This window comes from Antechinus flavipes, chromosome 1 (genome assembly GCF_016432865.1).
Source record: "Antechinus flavipes isolate AdamAnt ecotype Samford, QLD, Australia chromosome 1, AdamAnt_v2, whole genome shotgun sequence".
NCBI classification, from domain to species: domain Eukaryota; kingdom Metazoa; phylum Chordata; class Mammalia; order Dasyuromorphia; family Dasyuridae; genus Antechinus; species Antechinus flavipes.
Genome location: NC_067398.1, coordinates 692,713,736 through 692,740,678, shown reverse-complemented (window position 1 = coordinate 692,740,678; position 26,943 = coordinate 692,713,736). Strand labels below are relative to the sequence as shown.

General features: G+C 40.2%; 1 protein-coding gene across 2 annotated transcripts; it reads left to right on the top strand.

The window, feature by feature from the left end:
• Positions 1-950: 950 nt before the first annotated feature.
• Positions 951-25,999, top strand: MTRFR (mitochondrial translation release factor in rescue). 2 transcript variants are annotated; one of them, XM_051972680.1, is made up of 4 exons: positions 951-1,044; positions 21,462-21,673; positions 24,187-24,470; positions 25,013-25,999. In XM_051972680.1, the coding sequence occupies exons 3-4, from the start codon at positions 24,195-24,197 to the stop codon at positions 25,247-25,249; spliced, it is 513 nt and encodes a 170-aa protein (XP_051828640.1). In that variant the 5' UTR covers positions 951-1,044; positions 21,462-21,673; positions 24,187-24,194; the 3' UTR covers positions 25,250-25,999. The 2 variants fall into 2 exon arrangements, with proteins under 2 accessions (XP_051828640.1, XP_051828641.1); XM_051972681.1 differs by lacking the exons at positions 951-1,044; positions 21,462-21,673 and adding an exon at positions 22,042-22,174.
• The last annotated feature ends 944 nt before the right edge of the window (positions 26,000-26,943 follow it).

Sequence of the window (26,943 nt, the reverse complement as noted above, 5' to 3'; positions counted from 1 at the left end):
CCAGCATCCCACGAGTTGACCTCGCGCACGCGGGGGGGGGGGAGGGAATGATGGCCTGATCTGTCACCCCCAGCCTGGGTAACCCATAACGGTTTGAAGGTGGAAGGCGATGGCAGACTAATCAAGCTAAAAGAGAGAGCAGCCAACCGCGGCGAGTAAGGCCGGTTCGAAGGAGGGGAGGAGAGAAAGAATCGGGTTAATACTGACAGGTCCTGCCCGCTATCTCAGGGAAGAACACACCAACCACTCAGTCACGGAAATCCCTCCAGGAGGTTCCTCCGCAAGCCACGCCCCCTGGAGGTGCCTTGCAATTGGACCATAGAAACGTCATTCACAGACATGGGGTGGGGGCTTAGAAAATGGGCCCTAGGTCCCGCCTCCCTACCTTGAGAGAGCCTCGGGGAGGTTGGGCTGCGGCAGCTAACGCTCCGCCCTGCCCCGGTCCCCTCCATCCCTCTCTCCGGTCTCACCCCAGTGCCCGGGGTTCGACGACCTTTAGCCATCCCTAGAAGCCCTGAAGGGTACGACTTCTGATCCCTGATTTCTTAGAGCTCAGGGTTCCCTTACCTGGCGAGCGCCACAGCCGATGGTAAGGGCTAAGCGAACTGCCCAGCGCGTCCGTTAAGACTCGAGTGCGCGCGTCTGGTGCCCCGCCTACGATTGGCCGTTCGGGCGTTGGGAAAGGGGCGGGGGGACCCGGCGGAGGGGAGGCGCGCGCCCGCGCAGTTGCCACTCCCCGCTGCCGGCGAATTGATTATGGGGCACATGGAATCTGCCTGCCTGCAGAAGAGAGGCGGGTCTCCTCCCCGCTCGCCCCCTTTGATTGGCCTGCTCGGATTCTTTCCCGCATTCACGTAGAAGGGAACAACCGCTCCCGCGCGCAAACCCACCCCCGACCAAAGCGGTGCGGGGGCGGGGAAAGTGCGAGCGCAACCGTGGGCGCATGCTCCCACGATACTTATTTTTTTTTTTTCCCCCTCAGCGGCGCTTTCCCGGTTTACCCCCCACTTAAGAGTGTTCCTGACGGCTCCTTCTCGGGCCCAGGTAAGAGACCCCACGGCGAGCCCGGCAGTCCCCTTGGGCCTCTGCGTCGCCCTTGACGGTGTCCTTTCGTCGTGCTCTCCTTGTGCCGGGGAAGCAGGGAAGCGTGACCTTGACGGCCTCAGTTTTCCCCATCTGTAAGTGGAGGTCAGTCGGGGTCTGAAGGAGAAGGAAGAGGCCTCACGGCTGGCCCTCGGAATCGTCCCCTTCTCCTCCTCCCCAGGCGCTGTGCTGGACGGCCCGACGTCTCTCTACTGGAGATCTCGGTTGTTAGGGGACCCGCAAGTATTAGGTGCTTCAGAAATACACTATTCCTTCCTTTCCCCCTCCCCCCGCCTCTTTGTCTCCTTTCACTCTCCTTTTCTTTCATCCCTCCCTTCCTACCTTTTTTCACTCCTTCTTCCACCTCCTCGGGGCGGCTTAACCCCCACTCCAATTTCTACAAAACCTCCCCCCCTCAATCTTCATGAAGTGCCTCCTAGATTCCAAAACTGGCCCCTAAAGAGTCGCATATTACCTTAGGAGCCCTCACTCAATTCATTTCCACAAAACCATTATTAAAGCTCTTGCTATATGCAAGGTGTAAGTTCAGGTGAAAAAATAACCACAGCTGGAGAATATACATGTGAACCTAAATGCCTAGACAAAATTATTCTACCTGCTGTTTTAAAAACCCTTTCTTCTGGTCCCATCTCGCAAAAAATGATTGAATGAAAAAAAAGTAATGTTTAAGTACTTACAAAGTGCGCTGCACTCTACAGGGCTATTCAAATGCAAAAATGAGGATCCTGCTCTTAAGGAACCCGCATTCTAATAGGCAGGAATATATGTTATCTATGTATGTGTATATGTGTGTTTAAAAAAATTTATATATAAACGCACATGTGTGTATGTACCAGTACAACTTTCTCTCTTTATATGTTTATTTATGGAAGAGATTGGCCTAATGTGTCTAGTAAAATTATGTTTCTCATTTTGTGGCCCAGTCAAGCCTCAGTCCAGCACCTGATCTGGAGCATGTCTTACCTCTCCTACTGACTACCCGAGTGCACCTGCAGTTATCTCAAGCTATTACTTAGAGACCAGTTCATTGATTTTCTGGTGAAGCGAGAGAGAGAATTTCCTCTCTTTGAGTTTCCTTTTGTAATGGAATCACAATCTGGATTTTAAAAATGCCTTTGTCAAGGGGCAGTTTATCACTGATGATTTCTTTGAATGTTGAGGGATTGAAGTTTTCCTGAGTTTTACACATTTTGGGTCATACAGAAAGATAATTCTGCAAAGTCACCTAGAGAGCCTGAAGCAGTGCTGATAGAACTTAAATAGTCTCGTTTTTCTTCTTAGAGGTACTAAACAAATGTGAAGACAGATATGTTTGATAGCCACAGTACAACATCAAAATAATCAGGCTTTGGTGCCGACAGAGCTGACTATCTATCTCTATATATATCTATATGTGTGTGTGTGTATATATATATATATATATATATATATATATATAATATATATATATATATATATATATATATATAAAATAAAGATGACTGTGAACCTAAATATAGAGCCATTGTTAACATTTTTGTCAGCAGCAAAACCAGTTTGTTTTGATGCTGTATATTTGGCCATTGGAAAAACCAGTATATCTCTCCAATAGAAATGTTTAGGTTTAGTTCCTAAAAATAGGACTTTTTAAAAAACATCCTTCACCTACTCTTTTCTTTTGTTTAGCCAGACTGGAGTCAGACACTTTTTCCCTTTTTTGTGTTTGAGCAGTGAATAAGCACATCTCCCCATAGTGGTGGCAGTCTTATTATTCATCAAGTCAAATTTTTACTGGTTTTCCCATTTTAGACACTGACATCTATAGATGAGTATAAATGGTTTTTCCATGGAAATATATTATTGAACCAAATAAACTATCCCCTCTGCAGTTTTATCTATATGTGCCAGACAACCAAAACTAACTAACTAGCTAAGGTCGTTTACTTTTTTACATTATATTACAATGTATACACATATTATATAATTTAACAATATATTTATGTCTGTTCTAACAGAACTCAGGTTATTCCAAGCAGTGACTTACTTGATCCTACCAATCTTGTTGGATTGGTTGTTTTACTTACCATTTCCATTAGCTATACTATCGATGCTTATCCTATATCATTTCATCAATAAATATCAATTATATAGTCAGACAAGAACGAGACAAAACTCCTAAAAAATTTGATAAAACTATTTTGACAATAAAGGAAAAGATGTATTATTGTGACAAAAATCTGTGTTGCTTATAAAATTTATAATGTGTGTTGACTGCAGCAAGTTCTAGTGTGATAGTTGTTTCTTGTACAGTAACGGGTCAGTTTCTCCTAGAAAAATTCTTTTTTTTTTTTAATAATGAAATTTTAGAGGCCTCCTTACCAATAAAATATCTTTCTGAACATCATAGTGAATGAATTTTTTTCAAGAAATAATAGACATGTTAACTGAATTTTTCATTTAACTCATTTCCTCATGAGTCTTAGGTCAAAGGTATTCTGCTTGTATAGCCTTGTCATCTGTAGCTGCCACACAGTTTGGAAAAAAAAAACTTGTAAGAAGTTATTTCTGTCTGGCTTAAACAGAATAAACTCAGAAGGCTTAAATATATTAGTACCTTCATTAGTTAACTACTGCTTTGTGGCTTTACATAGTGATGATTAGTATATGTTAATAATTTATTATTGCAAAATAAAATTTTTCCAATTGAAAGGCTTTTTCTTTGTCTGAAAGCTTCACATAGGCCACTTTTGGAGGAAGATCTTTGATTATCTTAAAGCAGTATGTGGGAGGTTGGCAATTTACATTTTATCTTGAAACATCCCGGTTGCCTATAACTCATAAAGTCATTTTTAAGATCTTTAAAAGTGTTTTTTTTTCACAATTCTGTGAGTATGAACAGATGTTAAACTAAAAAATGAGATAAAAGATTATTATGCCCATTCTACAGATGAGTAAATATTATGAGGTTGTGATTTGCCCATGATGACACAGTCTCTTGGGCCAGGTCTAGTGCTTTGTCCACTACAGTATCCTATTAGTATGTAGTAGAACGTAAAATTGAAAATAAGGATTTGGGTTTCTGTCTTTGTATCCACAATGTCATGCACACAGTAAACGTTTAGTAAATGCTTATTGGAGATTTCATTAACTTTCTTATTCAAATTATGCTATTTGGTGGCTTCTCTCCAAAATAAAAATGAAATGTTAATAACTTGACATCCACTATTTGAACATAGAAGGAAGTGACATTTTCAGGATAAGTGTAAATAGTGTTATCTCTTATTTCATAATTTTTCTACAGTCTTTAAATCCCTATATTTTCACTGATCTTAGTGATCTTGTTTTCCTTCAGGATTCTGTGAAAAAGCTTGATCCTTTATATTTGATATCATAATTACCTCCTTGGCAACATAATTATTGAATTGTGATCTCACCAAAGATTGAAGCAAATGATAAATATGGGTATGAAGACAGCCCTTCACTTAGAAAATACTTCCAGTATATCGATTATGATCTTTAAAAAATCAAGGGAATAGTCTTGACCCCTGAAAAAAGCAAGTAGTTACATATATGATGCAGTTGCTGTCAGTGTTCTGTGCTTTGGTTTTTCTTCGCTCTAGAGAGGGTTTCATGTGAGGAGATTGTATCAAAAAATGATTATTGATATAAATTACTTAGAAAATAAAAGGTGTTGATCAAACTGTTTTAAGGTGAAATTATCTTAAGGAGCCTTTTGAATACTTCAGTACTCAGTGATTTCTTTGATGTAAGTACTCCCTTCACTGGTATAGATTGTAAGCCTTCAGGCCTTTTTCGTCCCCTGAGATTTTTAATCAGTAAATCCTCTTGAGGACATCTCAACATTCTCAAGGGGAGGTGGGGGTGGGGAGGGCTTTTAAAAGTTCTTTTAACATGTTGTAGCTCCACCATTGAAACAGTTAGGCCATAAATCTGTTTGCTAGCCCTCATTCTTAGTACTATAACTGATCTATTTACATTTCTGGACATATATATCTATATATGCCTTATAATGGTATCTTAATTTTAAGGAATTAAAATGCAAAATCAAAACTGAATACAGTGAGAGATCTTTACACAATACATACCATAAATAGTTATGGTAAATCCACATAGAAAATGATGAAACTGTCCAATTATTTTGCCAATTAGATTTGTTCTATAAAACCACCATTTAGCAGTCATGTTGTGGCTGTTACCTATGCTTGTCAGCCAGCTTCCTACTGGTCTTTAGGAATAGAAGATATTACTAGTTAAAGAGGAAAGGAGTGATTAGGAAGTGGAAGGAGATAGAAGAAGAAGTGATTGGCTTCCTAGCTCTATGACCCTGGGCAAGTCACTTAACCCCAATTGCCTCAGCAAAAAGAAAAGAAAAAAGAAACAGCGGCAGCAGCAGCGATTGAGGAAAACAAGTTAATAGTTGTTTATTGATGAAGCGACTCAACAAGTCAACAAAGATTAATTACTTATGTTGGGCACTGCTAGGAATGCAAAGAAAGGCAAAAACTGACTACTTTCAAGGTTCTAATGGAGAAGACAAGATGCAAACAACTATGTACAGACAAGATTTATACAAGATAAATTGGAGACGATCTCAAAGTGAAGTCACTGGTATCCTAGAGAAGAATGGCAAAGGCTTCCTGTAGAAAGTGGGGTTTTAATGGAGATTTGAGGGAAATCAGAATGTGAAGAGGAATTGTAGAGCATTCCAGGCACAACAGCCAGTCAGTGAAAATGCAAAATTGGGGGATAGAATGTTTTGTGTGAGAAACCACTGTCACAAGATCATAAGGTATACAAAGTCTGGAAAACTAGAAAGGAACGAATTTGGAAGGGATTTGAAAGCTGGAGTATTGTAATTGATCCCATAATCAAGAGGGAATTGCTGGTGTTTATTGAATGAGGAGTGGGAAGAGGGGAGGATAGAATATGATCACATCTGCAGCTAAAGAAAATAAATTTGACAGTTGAGTTGAGGATAGACTGGAGTGAAGAGAGACCAACCAGCAAGCTGTTCCAGTAATCAAAAGTAGTTGATGAAGGGCCCACCTCAAGGGGGCAATAGTCTCAAGACAGAAGGAGGCATGTAAAAGAGCTGTTAGGAAGTTAGGATCAATCTAGAGGCTTGCTCACTGACTGGCTGTGTGGAGATTGGGAAACAGTCAAGAATCAAGGATGACCCTAATTTCCAGCCCAAGTGACAGGGTAGTGGGGCCCTTAATAGTAATAAGAAAATTTGAAAGATAGGAAGGCTTGGGAGAAAAGATGATGGTTTCAGTTTGGGAAATGGTTGAGTTTAAGATGTCCAATAGAGAGTTGGACATGTAAGATTCTGGAAGTTAGAAGAAAGATGCCACCTGGATAAATGGATTCGAGATTCTTCTACATAGAGATGACCCTTGAGTTGATGGGAGCTAATGGGGTCACCAAACAAAATAATACAGAGAGAGAAGAGAAGAAAGCCCAGAGTAGAGCCTAGGATGGTGCCTAGAAAGGAGATTGAGCAGTATTGGTTAGGCAGGCAGGAAGAAAACAAGGGGAGATCTATGTCACTAATGCTTAGAAGAAAATTCAAGGAAAAGGTGGTGATTAATAGTGTCAAGGGCTGCAGAAAGAAAGATATTAATTAAGAAAAGAGCATTAGATTTGATAATTAAGAGATAATTTAATAATTTTAGAATTATGTGAGAAATTAAGCACTAATTAGTCCTGGATCCTTCAAAAGGGATTAATTTAGGTTTAAAAAAGCTCTTAGCTAGATTCCATAATGGCTGTGTCTCAGTTTCTGTTTTTATGTGAGGAAATGAGAGAAGAGATATAAAAAGGTGCATTGAGATCTTCAGAAGAAAGATGGTGTGAGAAGTGTAAAGGATTTTTAGTATTTATAAGACTTTCAAAATAGTATTTATTTTGAGATGAACTTTAGTTGGTTCTTGTACTTGAGTCAATATGTCACAAGGCTCCTGTTAGATGCTTTAAATAGGACAAGATCACTATAGTGCTTGCAAATAGAACAATTGCATCATCTTTAGAATTCAAAAACATCCAAGCTTTCTGCTTAGATTTTAAAAGTAGAATATTTTCTAGAAGGGGGAATTTTATAAAAATTGTTGTTCTTTTCCTTTCTACCTTGTAAGACTAACGTTAGAAGCCTTGAATTTCAGGCCAGAGTCACAGTACTCCAATTTCCTTTTATCCATTTAAATTTTAAATAACTCTTCTCTATTTCCTAGTTAACTTAAGCCTTTGTGTTTTTCCCATTTGGAACAAAAATTCTGAGCAAAATTTTTTTTGAGTTTTTTGATTTGCAAAATCAGAATCCTCTGCATGACTGTACAGTGTCACTGATGGGCCTCAGCTATAAGCGAGCTAGCTGCAGAGGCGATTTGCAGTATGGCTGTTCTTTTATAGGACTGCCTCGATTTGGAAGAGCCAAGATGGTTATTTTAAATGCAGCTTTGTAGGAAGTGATGAAAAGAATATCTAAGAATGGAGCACTGAGCATCAGTCCCTCCTGTAAGCTGGCTTTTGGTGCCATCAGCTGGTCATTTCATTTCCTCTTAATATTGCAACACTGCTTTGCCTGCCAGTTCTCCTTCACTAATATATTAGGGTTTTTTGTTGTTGTTTTGTTTTTTTAAGCTTATTGGAGCATAAGAAGCGTTATGTCCTAGTGCAGAAAGAGCCAGCCTCATTGCCAGCAGGATCTGAGTTCAATTTCTACCTTTCCCAGATTTGGAGCAGATCCCTTCAAAGGTGTCAAACATATCAGCCCAGACACATGTAGCCTAAAACACTCCCAAGCCTGGTTTCAAATAAAGTTGGAAAATATTTTAATAAAAATATAAATACAATAAAACACAGATATTGTTAATGTGGTTTTGAAATCAGTATGTAACTCAGGGATCCCTATGTAGTTTATTTTCTATTTGAAATTAATCCAGTTGCATTTGAATATGACTCCCCTGCTCTACACAGCTCTCAGAATTAGAAGTAGCAGGTGCCTATTGGATCAACCATGAAATCACAGAGCTAGTCCTTATGCCTTCAGTAGCTTCGAGGAAGACATTGTAAATCTTCCTATTGCAGTCAATAGTGGTCATTTTAAGAAATAATCCCATAGTTAGCGGAAAGAAAATTGCTCATTACACCAATGTTGGTTTTATTAAACAGGAATCACTTATGCATCCAACCTGATTACTGAAGTTCTCTCAGTCTAGCACAATAATATGGTGGTGATCTTACTTTGTCTATCTTCACTTGTCATTTGACTAAATTTTAAATTTTACCTGAACTTTAAATGTTTTGACTTTTTTTTCTATTATCAACCTTTCTTTCCATATTTCTACAGACATTTACTGTTCCTTACTTGATTTGACCCTATTATAATCTCTTGAGCTTTCCTTGGTCCCCAGCAACATTTCTGACACAAGGCACTGTGAGTGAAATGTCTACCGGATCTGGAGTTAGACGCCCTTAGTTCAAGCCCTGGCTCCCACCCTTAATAGCTGCTAAATTATGGGATAACTTTTACTTCTTGGTGCCTTCAGTTTCCTCATCTATTAAAAAATTATAAGGTTTATGCTACTTACCTTTTAAGATTATTGTGGAAAAAGTGCTTTATAAGTCTTACATGTATGCTACTTGTAATTATTTTGGTCCTAAATTCTTGTACAAATTTCTGCAGAATCCCTAGAGCCTCCCATAAGAAAAACAACCTGGTACTTAGTGGAAGCTATTAAATCCTGTGTAATGTCTTAAGTAAAACTTTTATCCTTAGCATTTTATTTGCAGTTGAAGTCAGTAGATTTACTTGGTACCCACTACATGCAAAATGAAGACCTAAACTCAAGCCTAATCTACACAGTACTTGGCAGGGTAGGCACTTGATAAATATTTATTTGAGTGATTAATCTCTGATAGATACTTTGTGACTCTTCTCAGAGCTGCAGGCAATTCTCTAATAAACCTGTGCATTGCAGAGAAGATTTTGACCACCTTGGTAGTAAGAGTCTCCTCACCCTGGAGTTTTGTGTGTCAGTGACATCACAATTCCAGTCCCTGTCCCTCAGTGAAGACATTATGTTTCTGTGACCCACTTGATTTCAATAAAAATGCCCATCCTTTCTGCTTTGGATGAGTTTCTTTCCCCAAAGGTGAGACATTTTTATCAAAAGTTGGAAGTTAAAAGAAAGTATGAAGTTTTGCCTTTTTTTTTTTTCAATTATTATAGCTTTTTATTGACAGAACATATGCATGGGTAATTTTTCAACATTGTCCCTTGCACTCACTTCTGTTCCAATTTTTCCCTTTGCTCCACCCCCTTCCCTAGATGGCAGGCAGTCTCATACATGTTAAACATGTTAAAGTATATCTTAAATACAATGTATGTGTACACATCTGTACAGTTCTCTTGTTGCACAAGAAGAATTGTATTCAGAAGGTAAAAATAACCTGGGAAGAAAAACAAAAATGCAAATAGTCCAAATTCATTTCCCAGTGTTCCTTCTCTGGGTGTAGCTGATTCTGTCCATCATTGATCAATTGAAACAGAGTTAGACTCTAACCCTAACCCTAACCCTAGCCCATCAGAATAAATCCTCATGCAGTATTGTTGTTGAAGTGTACAATGATCTCCTGGTTTTGCTCATTTCACTCAGCATCAGTTCATATAAGTCTCTCCAGGCTTCTCTGTATTCACTCTGCTGGTCATTTCTTACAGAACAATAATATTCCATAACATTCATATACTACAATTTACCAACTGTTCTCCAATTGATGGGCATCCATTCAATTTCCAATTTCTAACCGTTACAGAAAGGGCTGCCACAATATGTTTTGCCTTTCTACAGTGACTAATGGTAATGAAATGTACTCACTCAGTAAGCATTTATTAAGCACCTATTAACTATGTGTCAGACCCAATGCTAGTTCCTGGAGAAACAAAAATCAAACTTTATACCCTGGTATTGTGCTTATAAATATAGGATAGGGAATAGAGACTGGACCTGTAATTTGATTGATCTAGGGCAGTAGCATCAAACTCCAAGGAGATGCTGACTTAACAAGGAGAATGAGTTAACATTCTCTCTATGTTAATTGATTTTTATTTCTTTTGTTACTTGTTGTATTTTCACTTGTTAAATAATTCTCGATTACATTTAATCTCGTTCTGGTTGTAGACCTTAAGTAATTGACTTTGACTTCCAGTGTTGGTGGATGGCATCTTCTCTACAACTAACAGTCTTCTAGAGTTTCCTAGAGGCAGATGAGAGTGCTCACTTAGCAGCATGGTCAGAGCAGAGTTTGAATTAGGTCTTTGAGGTAGCTCTGTCCATTAGGTAGCATTGCCTCTCATGCACAAAATGCAAAGTAATTTGGGGAAGAGGTCCTAGTAACTGGGTAGATTAGGAAGAGCCTCTGCTAGAAGATAGAGCTTGAACTAAGTTCTGAAGCTACCAGGGATTCTGAAAGACAGGTGGTGAGTACATTTCAAGCAGGAGATGAAGTAGCCTGTGTGAGGAAGAACCAGCAGCCACATAGGCCGGACTTCAGAGTACACGAATGTGTGTGATGAGGCATCCAAGCTAGGTTGGAGCAAGCTTATTTGTAATATCTGGACTAGTTCTCTGGAGGATCTAGGGACCAGCCTTGATCTTAGTGGAGTGCAGGAGGCAGGAGGGCCAGCAGGAAAATGGTCAAAGATGAAATGCCTCTATTTCCAGTCCTCTCGGCCTCTAAATACCTCAGTATGATTATGATTACATCATTACAGCACACTAAGTGTGTGCTAACTAAAGAACCATCACAGAGCTAGTCCTTATGCCTTCAGTAGCTTCGAAGCTACATCACCATACTAACTATGTGAACTAGAGAAGGATCATCTCATTAATCACAGAGTTAACACCCTGCTATAAGTATCTTTGCTTCAAGTATACTTTTCTGAGTTCCCCAATATCTGCGGTCCTCTACAACTTATAAAGAGATTTAAATGCCTGATAGACTAGTTTGGCTTAGCCTCTAGAGATAATAAGGAACTCAGAGACCAGCATCTTCCAACCCTATGTAGTTTTCTGCCTTTCAAAAACACTGAAATCAAACAGAAGACTGCTTACCTGTGTGCCTGACCCAGGGCTCAGAGGCAGTGAATTCCATCACCAATTCAAACACGTCATCCATCCAAACTGTCTTACCCCTGAGCCACAGTTCTAAGTTGCAGACATCAGTTTAATCCTTGGTGGTGGCTCAAGACAGACTTTTTCCCTAACAAATAATAATTTTTTTAGTGAATGATGTCATACTGAGGTGATGCTTTTTGTCAAGGGCCTTGCAGATAAGCATACTAAATGGATCAGTTTCAGCCTGCAAACATGAGAAATAAAACTAACATTCTTTATCATAGATCCAGAATTGTTAAAAGGTCCAGGCAAGGTTAAAAAGTGGCAAATTCTGTCAGACTTTCTGAAAAATATGAGGTTTAAATCTAGATTGAAGGCAGCTGTTTTCTGCAGAAGTAGTCATAGATGGAGGAGGTAGGGAGAGGATTTAAAAGAAAAAAATCAAGTAAAGAATCAGCCCTCTACTAAGGCTGCTTCACTTTAGTGAACCACCCAGAATTTAGGAAATGGGTCAGAGCTGCCATGCCACAAGAGCATGCCTCTTAGTGAAGCTTTTTTTTTATTTAATTTTTTCCTTTTTTCCCTTTTAAATGTCACTAGAAACAGAAATTTGAGCTGATTTTATTGTTCCCTAAAGACTCTGGGCTCCCTCTTTGAGTATCACAAAAACCAAGATCCAATCAGGATCCTTCTTTTTGGCTTGGGGAAGTGGAGCCGTGGGCGTGTTGGTCATTTTTAGCAGCCTTTGGAGTCGGGCCAGAGCGCCAGAAGATGCTGGGAGGGCCTACAAGAGTCTGATTGGCTCCTGGAATTAGCTGCCAAATAGAGCAACCAGTCAGTGAATACCTGGGACCTTCCCGAACTCCAGTTGGGTGGGAGTCTTTCCAGGGCAGCTGAAAGCACTGAACCGGGACAAAAAGGTGGAGGATGGAAGAAGAAACACAGTGGGCTAGTCTAGTGAGCAGCTGATAACAGCTCTCTGGGCTCCTCCTTTGTCTGGCAGGTTCCCAGCCTTGTTTCAGAGTTGTTTCCCCTCTTTGTTAATGCCCTAGACTCTTCACTGTCCTGTGCTGCTCAGATTTGCTAAGGGGCCGGAAGAGAAGCTGCAGAAAAATCAATAGTCCTGTGTTTCACATCCAGCCTTGATGAGAGACAAGCAGTTTGCACAAAGAAAGCTTGTTCCACCAGGAATATTTGGAGAAGATGGTACAGAATAAGCTGGGGGGAAAGGGGAGTAGGGAAATGAGGGAAAGCTGGATAAGAAAGGGAGAGGTTTCCAGCATTCTTCTAACATGAGAGAATCCAATCTAATCTACATCTTGGCGTGTTTAAAGTGGACTCTGTTCTTGTGAAAGTTACAAGAAAATGGCAATGGCAATGCTGATACTACCCACAATACTTCACTGGCTACTTGATCCAGGGCATCATGATGTCCGTTTTTCATTTAGCTTAAAAAGCTCATGAAAAGCTTCAGTCAGTTTGGTGAGTCATCTTCATTTTCATTTGGCTGTAGCTGGAATATACTTTGCCTCAAAGATCTTCTCAGAGGCATGGAATTACTTCCTCAAATGCCCTAATTAGCATCCCATGGGCTAGCCCAACTTAAAAAAAAAAAAAAAACAGGTTTGACCATTGTAATAGCCACACAAAATGATAATAGCATTGGTATACCTCTATGCTTTGAATTCATTATCTAAACAATGCAGGGACTGCCTTCCAAGTGCAGATGTAATTCATCCATAGCCTTTATTTTGTGTGATTTTTATCAAAGACCTTAAATAGGTCCTGCATAGAAAATCTGCCCAACATGCTGAAGGTCTTCTTGGGCCTTGAATATTTCCTGGATATCAGCACAATACTAGGGCTAATTGAACTGTTATCAGCTGGCCCACCTTCTTTCCCATGGAGAAGCAGCATTGGCACTTAAAATATTCAAAGCCTTCTTAGTTTTATCATTCTATCAATAACTCATTCCATCAATTAAGGTCTAGCCCTTCTGTGACCTACCTGCCTGATAGTTTTGATTGCTGATTGTGGCCAAAAAACCACTCACTACTTTGCAGGCAATCTGCTAAATCTGAAATTTGGTAGACTAGTTGGTCTTTAAAGGATGGCATCTATTACTGGGCCTGTATTTAATACCCTTCAGTTTGGTAAATTTGTGCCAAAACTTGTGCCCTGCTGGCATAGCATCATCATCATTATTAATAGACATTTCATAGCACTTTAGAGTTTGCAAAATGCTTTACAATCCTTTCATTTTAGCTTTACAACAATCCTGTAAGAGTATAAGTGCTATGTGTATTATCCCCAATTTACAGATGAGAAATGATTCAGGTGAAGTGACTTGTATCTAAGTGTCTCTGAGAGGCAGAATTTTAACCTTCCAGTATTCTATCCAATGTGTCCTACTCACAAGATGTGGGAAGACTTTAGTGCACTGTTGAGATGGCATTAGAACAATAAGCAAATGTTTAGAAAACAAATATATATATATATATATTTGTCAAGGAAGCAATGGATGTATCCCTTCATGTTTCTAATTTCTTCTTCCTTCCAGCACTAGACACAGAGGAAAAATGATCTCCAATCAGTGAGTGTTGATGTTCAGAACTAGAACTAAAATTCTAAAGGATGGGGAAACTCAAGAATCCAAAAGTAATCCATCCATCTTGATGATACCATTTTGCTTGCCATATGAGTTTGTTAAAGTCATGTTCAGAATGGGTTCAATACCAGTTGCCATGAACCCAAACAGAATGGAGATTTCAGATTGGAAATGGAGCCATTTATAAATTGTGGATGTAATAGTTCAACTGAGAACCCCAAGGCATTAGTCCAGATGGTGTCTAACAAACGGTTGGCTACATTTGTAGTTTTCCAAACCCAGGCACTTGTTTGATGTCTTTAGAGCAATTAGTCTCACATATAGCAGTAAATGTAATTACATATATTTGTTATTAAAATAATTGCCTTACGTGTTTTCATCCTGAAGAATGAGTTAATCAAATATATTTCAGAACTTGAATGAATCTGTAGGCCTGTAAGTTCTCCCACCACTGGTTCCACTATGAATGGATCCACTTTTTTTTTTTTTTCTGGAATGAATTTATTAAAATTTGTGAGTTTTTCGTTTTTATTTTTTTCTCACTGGTCCTAATAATCAAAGAGGATAAATGAAATAAATACTATTGTATTTCACATACAAAGTCTGTCAATGCCATTTTTTTGCTCCAGAAGTTTTAAATTAAAATACAAATTTCTCTTTTAGACTTTTAAAGCCCTTTCTGCTCTTCCTCTAGCATATTTTTACAGACCTATAACATCACTTGCTATCACATGCTCTTTACCCCAGTCAGCCTGGTCTGACATTTACTATGCCCCATACATAACATTCCATCTCTTGCCTCCATTTATGCCTTTGCATTCTAGACATGTCTAGCATGGTCTGACCTTTGTATCTTAAAACCTCTACTTATTTTTTTCCTCCTTTTTAAAATTTAATATTTTTCCCCAATTGCATATAAAAAAAATTTTTTTTAACATTGTTTATTTTGATTTCCCACCCTTTCTTATCTAGTTGCAGTTCTCAGCCCTTATTATAGTGCCGGATACATACTAGGCAATAAATTTTTGTTAATTGATTGATTCTCTATAGAGAATCCACTCAATATGCCAGGGGCCTTCCTTTTTAAAACTTGTCCATCTTTTATCCCTCACTTTTGACGTATGATACCAACCATATTGTTAATGGTGGTTTATACTACTCAGCTGCAAATCATTGAGTCAGTCATCAAGCAATTATTGATGTCTTCAGAATTTCTGACTTATAGCAATAAATGTAATCAGATATACTTGTTATTAAAAGAATTATCTTATGTGTTTTCATATTGAAGGATATTAATTATCAAATATATTTCAAAGAAAAATTTTAATGGATCTGCATGTTTTTAAGTTGTTAATCACAAGACATTATGTGCCAGACACTGTGAGAAAAAACAAAACCCAGGCCTTGTCCCTCAAAGACCTCCAGTTCTCATGAGGGAGCCATGTCAGGTTTTGGCTTGGAACTCCCTCAGTTCAGATCAGCAACTCTTTTGTGACATTCAGGCTAAGGAGATGGCTTGGGCCTGGGAAAGGTTAAGTACTTTGCTTTTGAACCCACTGTGCACATTCATATATGGGCTTATGTGTGGCTTTTAGACTTTTGTTTTTTTAGTGTGGGCAATTAGACCCCCATGAACAACATAAATATTAGCTGTTTTTAATCTTTAATCCGCAGGGGAGTCTTAGTCGTACATAGAGTTGGACTGACCTCTCACAAGCCTCTTCTCTCTCATGAGAACATGACACGCAAGCAACCATAAGGCAGAAAATATATCCACAGTGTGAATGGGAGGTGATGCCAGGGGAAAGGCACGAGGAGGCAGAGGGAAGAAGAGGAGTAAGAAAGATCTCTTGCAGAGAATAGGGTTTTAAACTGACTTTTGAAGCAAACCCGGAGATGGAAGTTAGGAGAGCAACCCAGGCCTATGAAAAGCCACAGCACTGATACAAAGATGGAGTGTCTGCTGAAAGGACCTGCCAGAAGACCAGTACCATCATCATAAATAGGATTAGACTTTAAAGGGGAAAGAAGGGCAAAGACATGAAGAGTGTTGACAGCCAAATTATAGTTTATACATTTACAGGAGGTAATAGGGAGTCACTGGAGTTTATAGATTGTGGGACATAGTCAGACCTGCATTTTAGGAAAATATCTTGGGCAGCAATGGAGGATGGCTTGAAGTGGGGAGATATTTATGACAAGAACACCTAATAGCCCAAGGGTAAAGTAATAAGCATGTTCCAGGCCTTAAAAACACATGAAACAATTACTGACCTCACGAAGCTTACATTTCATTAGGGGAGTAACTATACATAAATATAGCCAAAGTGCAAAACTGTTGGGGAAGAGGGCACTAGAGGAAATCAGGAAAGGCTTATTGTGGAAGCTGGTACTTGAGGGAATTTTAAAGGAAAATAGGGATTCTGATTGTTGGTAATATGCTTATGCCTGCTATGCATTTTTGGTATCTCAGTGAGAGAAAACATCATGGAGATGTGCTTTTGCAGGAGCAGAAATAGTCTGAATCTTAAAAGCATTGCCAAAGTACAGTCCTGCTCACTGTCTACCAGCAGCACCTGCCCAATGAATACAAATGGAAAGATTTACCCACCAATGCGCATGTCAGGTTTTGGGCTAGAACTCCCTCTCCGTTCAGATCAACAACTCTTCTGTGACATCCAGGCTAAGGAGGTGGCATAGGTCTGGGAAAGATTAAGTACCTTTCTTTTGTTCATACACATATATGTCAGAACCAGGAATTAAGCCTCGATTTTCCTGACCCTGTGACCACATCTGTACCCACTATGCACATTCATAACTGGGCTTATGCATGGTTTTTAGATTGATTTTTTAGTGTGAGTAGTTACACCCCATGAATGTAAATCTTATCTGCTTTTAATCTTTAATCCAAGCAGGGGATCTTGGTTGTATATAGAGAGTTGGGCTGACCTCTCACAAATCTGCTTTTACAATCTCTACCACATTCTCGATTTCAGCAGTGGTGTTCTGGTTCTTTTTTTAATTGATTCCTGTCTTCCCTTGGCTCATTCTGGGAAGACTGTATCCTTGAGAAGGAAATGAAATGACATGAACCATTCCAAGCTGTTACGCATAAAGAACTCATAGATTTAGAGCCATAAAGGACTTAGAGCTCAAGTCCAACTTCGTTATTTTATAAATGAGGAGACTGAGGTCCAGGGACATTAAGGGATTCAAGATCACAGATTTAAGTTAAAGAGGCATTATTTGAACCCAGATTTTCTGACTCCAAATCTAGTACTCTTACGATTGTACCACAATGTTTTTTAATCCTATCCTTATAATTCTATACAAGTCATGACTCCCTACTGCATTTTTAAGAGCTATTATTTAGCTTGACATCACATTAAAAACACTTCTGTAAAAATGATGGGTCATGATATACTACTGAGAAGAAACAGTGAGGGAAATCTTTTACTACTTGTATTTGAAAATAAAATTTCCCTACCCATTACCTACAACTATCCTATATTTCACAAAAAAGGCCCTTGGGACAACCTATTTTCTTCATACACTGCAAGAGGGTTCCTAATAATAGCAGGGGGAAGATAGATTTTGAGAACAAGTCCATTCTGTGGGTGCCAGGTAAGCACACTCTTATCTTCCCCGCCATTTCGTTATTTCAATGTGTCAGTGATTTCATCGACCCATAAGTAACCCCTCCTAGTAATGCATGTCCTTATCCTGGACCACACTTGTTCACGACTTCTTGTAAAACCTCCATAGAACCAGGTGGCCAGCATGCTGAGGGCTGTCTTCTGGATCTCTTGATAGTGTGTGGTTACCAGTGGAGCAAGGTGGCTGTCTCTGGTCCTCAGCACTTGATCAATCCAAATCCTTTTACATCTCTTTGATGGATGAGTTCAGGTCCCTTCTTCCCAATTCTTTGTTGTTAATATGTTTCAGGCTACTCTCACAGTGGGCTTTTCCTTTGTCCCTTGTGGTCAAGGGACCATAATTTCAGTTTTTGGAAGAAGGAAAGCATTTTACTTTTTATTTTTTTAAATATATTTCCATATTATGTTGTGAAAGAAGAAACAGAATAAAAGGGAAAACATGAGAAAAAAATTAAAAGTGAAAATAGTATGCTGGAGCTACATCCAAACTCCATAATTCTTTCTCAGGATGTGGATAGCATTTTCCCTTATGATTCTTTTGGAAGTGTCCTAGGTTTTGTTTTGCTGAGAAGTTGTCTCTCATAGTTGATCATCCGCATAATGTTGATGTTACTATATACAATGTTCTTATGGTTCTGCTCACTTTATTCAGCATCAGTTCATGTCAGTCAGTCCAAGCTTTTCTGAAATCCACCTGCTCATTATATAGAACAGTAATATTCCATTACATTCATATACTGCAACTTGTTCAGCCAATCTTGAATTGATGGGCATCCCCTCAAATTCCAATTCTTTGCTACTATAAAGAGAGCTGCTATAAATGGGTCCTTTTCCCTTTTTAATAATGTCTTTGGAATACAGAACTAATGGTGGTATTGCTGAGTTCAGGAGGGTATGCACAATTTGAGTGCTCTTTAGATACAGTTCCAAATTGCTCTCCAAAAAGATTAGATCAGTTCAGCAATGCAGCATTGTTTTGATTTTCCCATATTTTCTCCAACATTTATCATTTTCCTAACCAAAAAAACCAAAACAAAACAAAAAACACTTATATAGACCCTACTGCATGCCAGTGAAGTGCTTGACAGATATTATATAATTTGATTCTACAGTAATCCTGCAAGGTAGATGCTATCTCCCCCATTTTGTAGTTGAAGAATCTGAGGCAAATAGAAAAGTAAGTGACTTATCTAGAGCCACATAGCTAGTAAGCATCCAAAGCTAAATCTGAGCTTATGTATTCTTGACTCCAGGCCCATTATTCTATCCATTTCACCACCTACTAAGTATGGTATCATGTCTACCTCATAGGATTATTATGTAGCAAGAATACGATAATGTACATAAAGTGCTTTGCCAGTTTTAAAGCATTATATAAACATCAGTTATTAATGTTATTCCATGTAACAGGGCCATGTAGGATCCTGGGAAAATATTAAGAGAAAAGTTTTTGATTTAGGTTTTACTTACTTGGGGGTTTTATTTATTTATTTAACATTTTTGTTTTTCCTCAGTTACATTTAAAACAAACTTTTTTACATTTGTTTTTAAAACTTTTGAGTTCAAGATTTTCTCTTTATCCCACTCCCAGCTCCCATTAAGGAAGCACATATGAAATTAAATAAAAACATTTCCATAAAATCATGTTGTGAAAGAAAACATAGATATCTCCCCCCTCCCCAAAGAAAGAAAAACTCTCAAGAAAAAAAAGTGAATGAATCTGAATATATTCAGATAATCTGAATAGTAGATCATCTGAATTGACTGGCTGACTTTACCATGTTATTCTCTGCACTATACTCAGTATTTTATGAAATTAATGCTTTTCATAATCTTCTAACATCATCCTCCCTAGAAGTGAAGTTGATGTTGACAGGAGATCACTTTGCTAGATAAGGTGGTGTCTAGGCTTTTAGGGTCTCTTCAGCACAATAACTCATTTATATCAGTTATACTTCTTTGGGAATGGTAGGAAAACTAATGTCTGTTCTTTTATCCAGTTCCCAGATTTAGGCATCAACATTTTGTTTCATGATTAGGGTCAGAGTTGCCTTAACTGTTGCCCTATTTCCTTATTTCTATCCTAGTTTAATACCAATTTTGATCACAGCTTAAACTAGTGATTTGGCTGAACAAAGTCTCATGATTCCCATTTCAGCCATCAGTTGTTTATTTGTTAAAATAATTCAATCCAGTATTGTGACATTATGGATCTAGCACCTCTCAACTCTGAAGGAAAAATGTTCATGAATATAGATGTAAGGCTTCAAAATCCACAAACCTTTGACCTCATTTGTTTCTTGCTCCCATTCCTGCTTGCCTCGATCCCAGAGGATTCCAGAGGAAATCCCTCATCTGGAAAAGGAGAATTGGACCAGGTGATTTCAGGGGTCTCTTCGAGCTCTACTCCTTTTGATTCCATGAGTCTTCAGTTTAGCTGATCCTTATGACAGTAGCTGATGTTTAGTGTTTTATGTAGATTTCCACTATCCCCCTGTTTTTACCCACTTTTCCCCAAAGTCACTAAGTATAAAAGGCTGCCTTGATTTAATTTGGATATTCATCTCGGTATCTCCTAGAACTGGATGACATCTTTACCTTTAGCAGCCCAGTGTGGTACATACACTGCAGGTTCCTTCACAGACTTTGAGTTATACTCACCTGACTTCCCTGTTACTTTGAGGGTACCACCATTTTCTGAATCCTGCAGACTCACCACCTTTCACCTCCCTCCCTGCCCCACCATAGCTGATCAATTGTGGAGTCTGCTAGTTTCCATCAGATGGCCTTCTTTGTCTTGTGACAGACAGTGTATTTACCTGGGTACAAGCCCTCATCACTTCCTAGAAGCCTCCTGACTGATCTCCCTGCCTCAAGTCTGTTCCCACTCTAATTTGTCTTAAAGCATGATTGAGTATCTTTCCTCTCTCCCTCAATAATCTTCAGTGGCTCCCTACTATCAGCCCTTTCCTCCCTTTCCTGTTTTCTTCCCTAGCATATAATCTTCATTCCGGTAACTCTGGCCTCCTGGCTTTTCCTTAAGACACACCATCCTTCTGAGACTATGCCCAATTATTTGTACGTAGTTGTTTGCACCTCTTCCTTTTGAGACTAACCCTCAGTGCAGGTTTTTGTTTTTTTGTTTTTGTTTTTGTTTTTGTTTTTTTGTTTTTGCCTTTCTTTGTCTCCACAGTGATTAGCACAATTTCTGGTATCCTGTTGTAATTGATTAGTCATTTCCAGGATTCCCATTTGAAGTTTTCTTGGCAGAGATATTGGAGTGGTTTTCCATTTCCTTCTCCAGCCCATTTTTCAGATGAGGCAGAGTGAAGTGACTTGCCAAGGTCACCCAGTTGCAGGTGTCTGAGGTAACAAACTCCAGTTTTTCTGACTCCAGGCCCAATTCTCTATGCACTGTGCCACCTAGTAGACATGAGTCTTCAAGATTCAAATGTGCCCTGAAATAATTTTCTTGTGACCTTTGGGGGCCCAGAAACACTCTACTATTTGCTTCTCCAAGGAGAACCTGAAAGTTATTTTTCTATTAAGCTGCAATTTTGGGCCTATAACAATGATAGCAAGAATGTCAAGATTATTACTATATAGCAGTAGTCCACACTTGGTTACCTAGAACAAGGCCAGTTCCAGGGGACTGACAGTCAGTCAGTCTATAATTTCCCAAGGTTACCTAGAACAAGGCCAGTTCCAGGGGACTGACAGCCTATTACTGCTTCAATCAGTCTGTAATTTCCCAAGGTTACCTAGAACAAGGCCAGTTCCAGGGGACTGACAGCCTATTACTGCTTCAGTCAGTCTGTAATTTCCCGAGGGCACTGTCCCTGCAGAAGAGGGAGGACATAGGACTAGGGAAACATTGGACATTTCCTTGGGTTTCTGGGTAGCCATGGCCACAGAAGGCAGTATTCAAGAGGCTCGTGGACCACTTGTTTTCACCTGTGGACTCTTACTGTTTTTTAGGAATTGCCCAGTGGCTAGAACCACACTCTGTCCAGAACTATGGAGGTGTCGCTGACACAGTCTTCAAGAACTCAAGGTCTTCTCTACGCCAGGAGGAGGAACTAGGAGAGAACTTCTTGAAACTAGGAGAGGACTTCTTGGAGGTTCACCATTCTGATAAGGAAACTGGGAATAGGGAGAGAAAACCCTAAACCTTTTACTACCTTCCTCTGGTGAGCTTGGGAGAGCTATGGGGTGGTTGGTTGGTTGATTTTGTTTTGTTTTTAATAATAGTAGCTTTTTATTTTTCAAAATACATGGCAAAGACAATTTTCAACAACCACCCCTGCAAAACCCTATGTTCCATATTTTTTCTTCCTCCCTCCCTCCCCTAAACAGCAAGTAATCCAGCATAGATTAAACATGTACAATTCTTCTAAATATGTTTCCACATTTTTCATTCTGCATAAGAAAAATCAGATCAAAAAGGGAAAAAATAAGAAAAAAACAATCAAGCAAGCCACAACAAAATGGTGAAAATACTATGTTGTGATCCATACTTAGTCCCCACAATCTTTCCTCTGGCTCTCTCCATTACAAGACTATTGGAATTGCCCTGCATCACTTCATTGTTGAAAAGAGCCAAGTGCATTACAGCCTACCATCGCATAATCTTGCTGTTCCCGTGTACAGTGTTCTCTTGGTTCTACTCACTTCACTCGGCATCAGTTCGTGTAAGTTTCTCCAGGCCTTTCTGAAATCATCCTGCTGGTCATTGCTTACGGAACAATAATATTCCATTACCTTTATATACCATAACTTATTCAGCCATTCCCCCACTGATGGGCATCTATTCAGTTTCCAGTTTTTCGCCACTACAAAAAGGGCTGCCACAAACATTTTGTGAGTCCTTTTCCCTTTTTACTGATCTCTGGGATACAGACCCAGAGTGAGACTGTTGGATCAGAGTATGCACAGTTTGATAGCCTTTGGGCATAGTTTAGGGGATGACTATATCTATGAACCTCAAACTGTTGCCAAAGCCATCCTCTACCACTGCCCAAACAATAGCCCAACAGCTCTTGTGTTGGCTTTCCATTTAATCATTTATTGTTGTAAATGGGAGTTAAAAAAAAACAACAATCATCAAACCTGAGTTCTGCGATTATAATAACCAAATTGGCTCCAGATACAAAAGGAAAAAACTGCACCTGCCTCCCTTCTTTATAAAGGTGAAGACTATCAAGCACTAAACATTTAGCACTTACCCTGTGTTGGGCATTGGCAAAACTAAAAGAAGCAAAAGGCAGCCCTTGTTCTCAAGGACCTTACAGTCTAATGAGTAGATAGACTGAGTATAAAACGTGCCACCCTGGGTTGATGTGGTTTTCCCCCTCTTAAATTATTACAAAGGATGGTTCAATGGGCTGGGATATATTTGGAAATAAAGGTGATATGAATAGAAACCGAGAATGAGTAAAAGAATGAAAAAGTGTTGAATGCTAGGGATAGAAATAGCAACAAGAAAGCCCTGCCTCTCTAGGAGTTCACATTCTAATCTAGAGGAGATGGTACATTTAACAGGTTTTTTCAACAAGTCAGCAAGGCCTATTGATCTTTAGGGTGTAGTACTGGGGGCAAAATAGTTAGCATCTTTAATGCCATTTATAAGACCGTTTATAATGCTGTTTATGAACAGATCATTGGTCTGGGGTATGCTATTATTCCCAGGATTCTAGGTCTAGGTATCAATTAGCGACCATTGGATATCAGTCAGTGTTAACAGTGTCAAGGAAAGTAAAACTTCTTAAACTTTTTCCATTAACAACTTTTTTTGCCCAAGAAATTTTTATTCGAGCTCCACATATAAAAAGGATGTAAATCAAACGTTTCCTGATAACCAATTTTAATGTTGCAATTGCCACACTGGGTCGTGACTCACAGGTGAAGAAGCTTTGCTGTACAGTAATCATGCCCCTCAGTGATGGCTGCAAGGCTTGACCTGGAAGCAGGAAGATAGAAACAACAGACTGTCCATGAGTTCCCTTCCCCACGTGAAAAATCTGATCACTCTTTGAAGGAATGGATGATTTTTTTGAAAACAAAAGGGAAGCCGAGTGGTCTGATATAAAGACAAGTTAGGAAGTCCAGATGGTCTGGCAGGAAATCCACCTGGCCTCAGACATTTACTGGCCCCATTTCCTGAGGGAAGAACAGTGCATATATTTATTGTCAGATTCATCTCAATATTACTTTTGTTCAGCTGCTCCCTCCCCTCCCCCTTTTCCTCTCTTCTCTGTTCTTTGTTACAAAAAATAACCTTTGGGGAAGAGGAAAGAAATATTTGGAAATGAAGATAAAGTAGAAAAGATTTCTCCCAAAAAATTGTTTAAAAAGAAACGTAAATATCCTTAGTAAGCCGGGATATTTGTTCGTGTGGAAAGTGTGTGGATTTCTCACCGACTTAGAGTCAGGAAATGCTGGGTTCAAATCCTGCCTCAGTCACTTCCTAGGTGATGACTCAGCCTCCGCTTCCTTATCTGTAGGATGGAGCTAATGGCCTCTGCTCACTGTGGTTGTGATGATCAAATGAGATAAATTCAAAATACATAGATGCTAGTGGCGGCTATCGTTTGAATTTCTCATTGACAGAGAAATCTGTTTCTGAGCTCTGGATCCCCTTGGGGGTGTGTGCTTGTTTTAGGCCAGCCCGAGCACCTTGTCACATTCCTCCCTTCTCTTGCAGATTCCTTTATGAACACCTTGGCCTTCACCTCCCTTCCAGCCTCCCTGGGCAGATTGAGCACCGGGCTATGGGGGCTGTGGAAGAAGCCTGCCTTCTTATTCCCCAGGACCGGAGCTTCCGGGCCCCAGGTGGCAGGCAAGACAGAATCCCATGCCCTCCTTCCTCTGAATGAAACGGATCTGGAAGAACAGTTTGTGAAAGGGCACGGTCCTGGTGGCCAGGCAACCAACAAAACGAATAATTGTGTGGTGCTGAAGCACATCCCAACCGGCATCGTGGTCAAGGTAAGGAGGGGTCCTGAGAAGAGGGGTCTCTGCCCCAGCCCAGCCCCCCTAGCTTGGGATGCTGCCACATGGGACCAGGCTGCTAGGCCTGGAGTGTTCCTGCGGCCTGCCACGAGAGGGCGCTGCAGCCTGTCCCATGTGAGAGGCCGCTAAGGAAGCCAAACGAGCCCCACCTGAGGCCTTCCCTATGCTCCTCAGCCCACATCCCTGCCTCGGCCATGGCCCAGGAAGCAGCTCCCAGAGCGACTCATGGCGGATAGGAGGCCCTTGGGCTAGCTGGGTCTTTCTCACCTGTGAGGTGCCTTGGCTCAGGCCAGATTCTCCAGTGACCTGATGTGTCAGGAGAGCCCAGAGCCCTGGCCCGTTTCAGCCTTTGGCCCGTTAAGAAGGTCACCAGATTCTGTGGCAGGCTGGCAAGAGCCAGGGCCCTCCCGGACCTCAGTCTCTCCTTCTGTCAGACGAGCTCAGGCTCCATGATGTCCGAGGGCCCTCCTCGCTCTGCCATGTCACAGCCACTTAACAAAATCCCCTTGTTTTCCCAGTGCCATCAGACAAGATCGGTTGATCAAAATCGAAAACTGGCAAGAGAGATTCTGCAAGGGAAAGTGGATCTCTTCTACAGAGGAGAAGACAGTCACATTTATAAAGCCAAAAAGGAGGCAGAGAAAAGGAAGAGAGAAAAGAAAAAAAAAGCAAAGGAAACCCTGGAGAAAAAGAGACTGCTAAAGGAGTTGATGTTAAAGGAATCGAAGCCCACAACGCCCATGCTGGAGGAGTGATGCCCCTGGGGGGAGCAGGGCCAGCTGGGTCACTGGCACATAGCTTGGCCAGGAGCCCTGATGGCAGCCACCCCCCCTACAGCACACTTGCAGCAGCAGCAGCAGCTTCAAAGAAGCGTCTGTGGACTGACTCCCAAGCCCCCTGAGCTGGGGGACGGGGCCCCATGTGGGTGGCAGTTAGGGTGATCTCATCATGTACTGGAAGGTTATCTCTGGGATGTAGAGGAGTCACCAGTTACACCAGGTTAAATATGGAGAAAAGATAGGTTTTGAAAGCTAATGTGTCACTTGCCAGTTTACTTACTCTTAGCTAATGAAGGAAAGGCAGGATGGAAAACCTTAACTTGCCAAGTAACTTTTCCGATTCCCCAAGATGTGTGGACACAGCTGTGTGTAGCTGCCCACTCCATCCATATCAATTGGGTTCTCACCCTGTAAGCCCAAATGCACCCAGTCACATTTCTCACGGCACTGAGAGATGTTCACCTTACGTGTTTTAGGCAAGAGTGGTTAACGGCTTGGTTTGTTGTCGCACCCTTGGAATTAATGCACAAAGGGCGAGGAAGAGAGAATGTTTTTGTCCAGAGAATGACATGAATGAGACAACGATGACACCAGGGCTTGTTTTAATCTGTTACTTTAACCAGTAGACCAAGCAGTCTCCTCTGCTGAGTTGGATGCTCCCTTTAGGTCTATGATCAAAATTAATTCAATTCAAAAATATATTCGAGTCGGGGTTTCACTGAACAATCTGTCCTTTCTGTTCTACCTTATATATGGAAACTTTTTTTTTTTTGGTATTGTGCTCAGAATATTTTGAATAATCTATTATAATTTTCTGGGGTTGGATCATAATTGATTTCTTCCTGGAGCAGCTAAATTTAAAGTTTGTTTTTTAAGATTCACCACCTTACCACCTCACACCCAAATCAGCAAAGATTGTAAAAGAAGGGAAAATTCACTGTTGGCAGGATTGTGGGAAAAACAAGGCAGAATAACTCAAGGCAAATGGGGCTGTGATTTGGACCATTTTAAAAAGCAATTTGAAGTTACGTAAGAAATTTTTACAAAATTGTTCGTACAACACTTTTAACTCAGCATTCCCACTACTGAACGTATACTTCCAAGGAAGCTATGGACACCAAAATATTCATAGCAGTGCTGTTTAAACAGTTGTTAGAATCAAAATTTCTCTCAGTTGCAGAATGACCAAATTATGGTATCTGGATAGAATATTATCATGCCGTAAGGAACAACAAATATGAAGGATGTGGAAATACTTGTCAAGTGAGACAATGGGGGCGGAGAGAGAAAGAAATCTAAAGGAACAACAGAAAGTGGCTACAGAAACGGAAAGTCCAAGCAGCACAGGTGGGGACAATTTGAACCAATTATTCCTGCCAAGTCCCCTCCCAAATTTGAAAATCCAGGATGTGAAAGAATCATTGGGCATGGTTGGTACTAATTTGTGAACCAGTCTTTTTTTGCTGAGGCAGTTGGGGTTAAGTGACTTGCCTAGGGTCACACAGCTAGGAAGTATAACGTGTCTGAGGCTAGATTTGAACTCAGGTCCTCCTGACTTCAGGGTTGGTCCTCTATCCACTGTACCACCTAGCTGCCCCATGCTCCTAATGTACAGGCCACACATACCATTAGTCGGTGTCATCCTTTCAGAATTGCATTAGCTTGGTGGG

Excerpts from the sequence above, each read along its gene's own strand:
- MTRFR (XM_051972680.1), top strand. The coding sequence starts at position 24,195 with ATGAACACCTTGGCCTTCACCTCCCTTCCAGCCTCCCTGGGCAGATTG. Across the intron at positions 24,471-25,012 it reads CAACCGGCATCGTGGTCAAG|TGCCATCAGACAAGATCGGT; the intron begins GTAAGGAGGGGT and ends TTGTTTTCCCAG.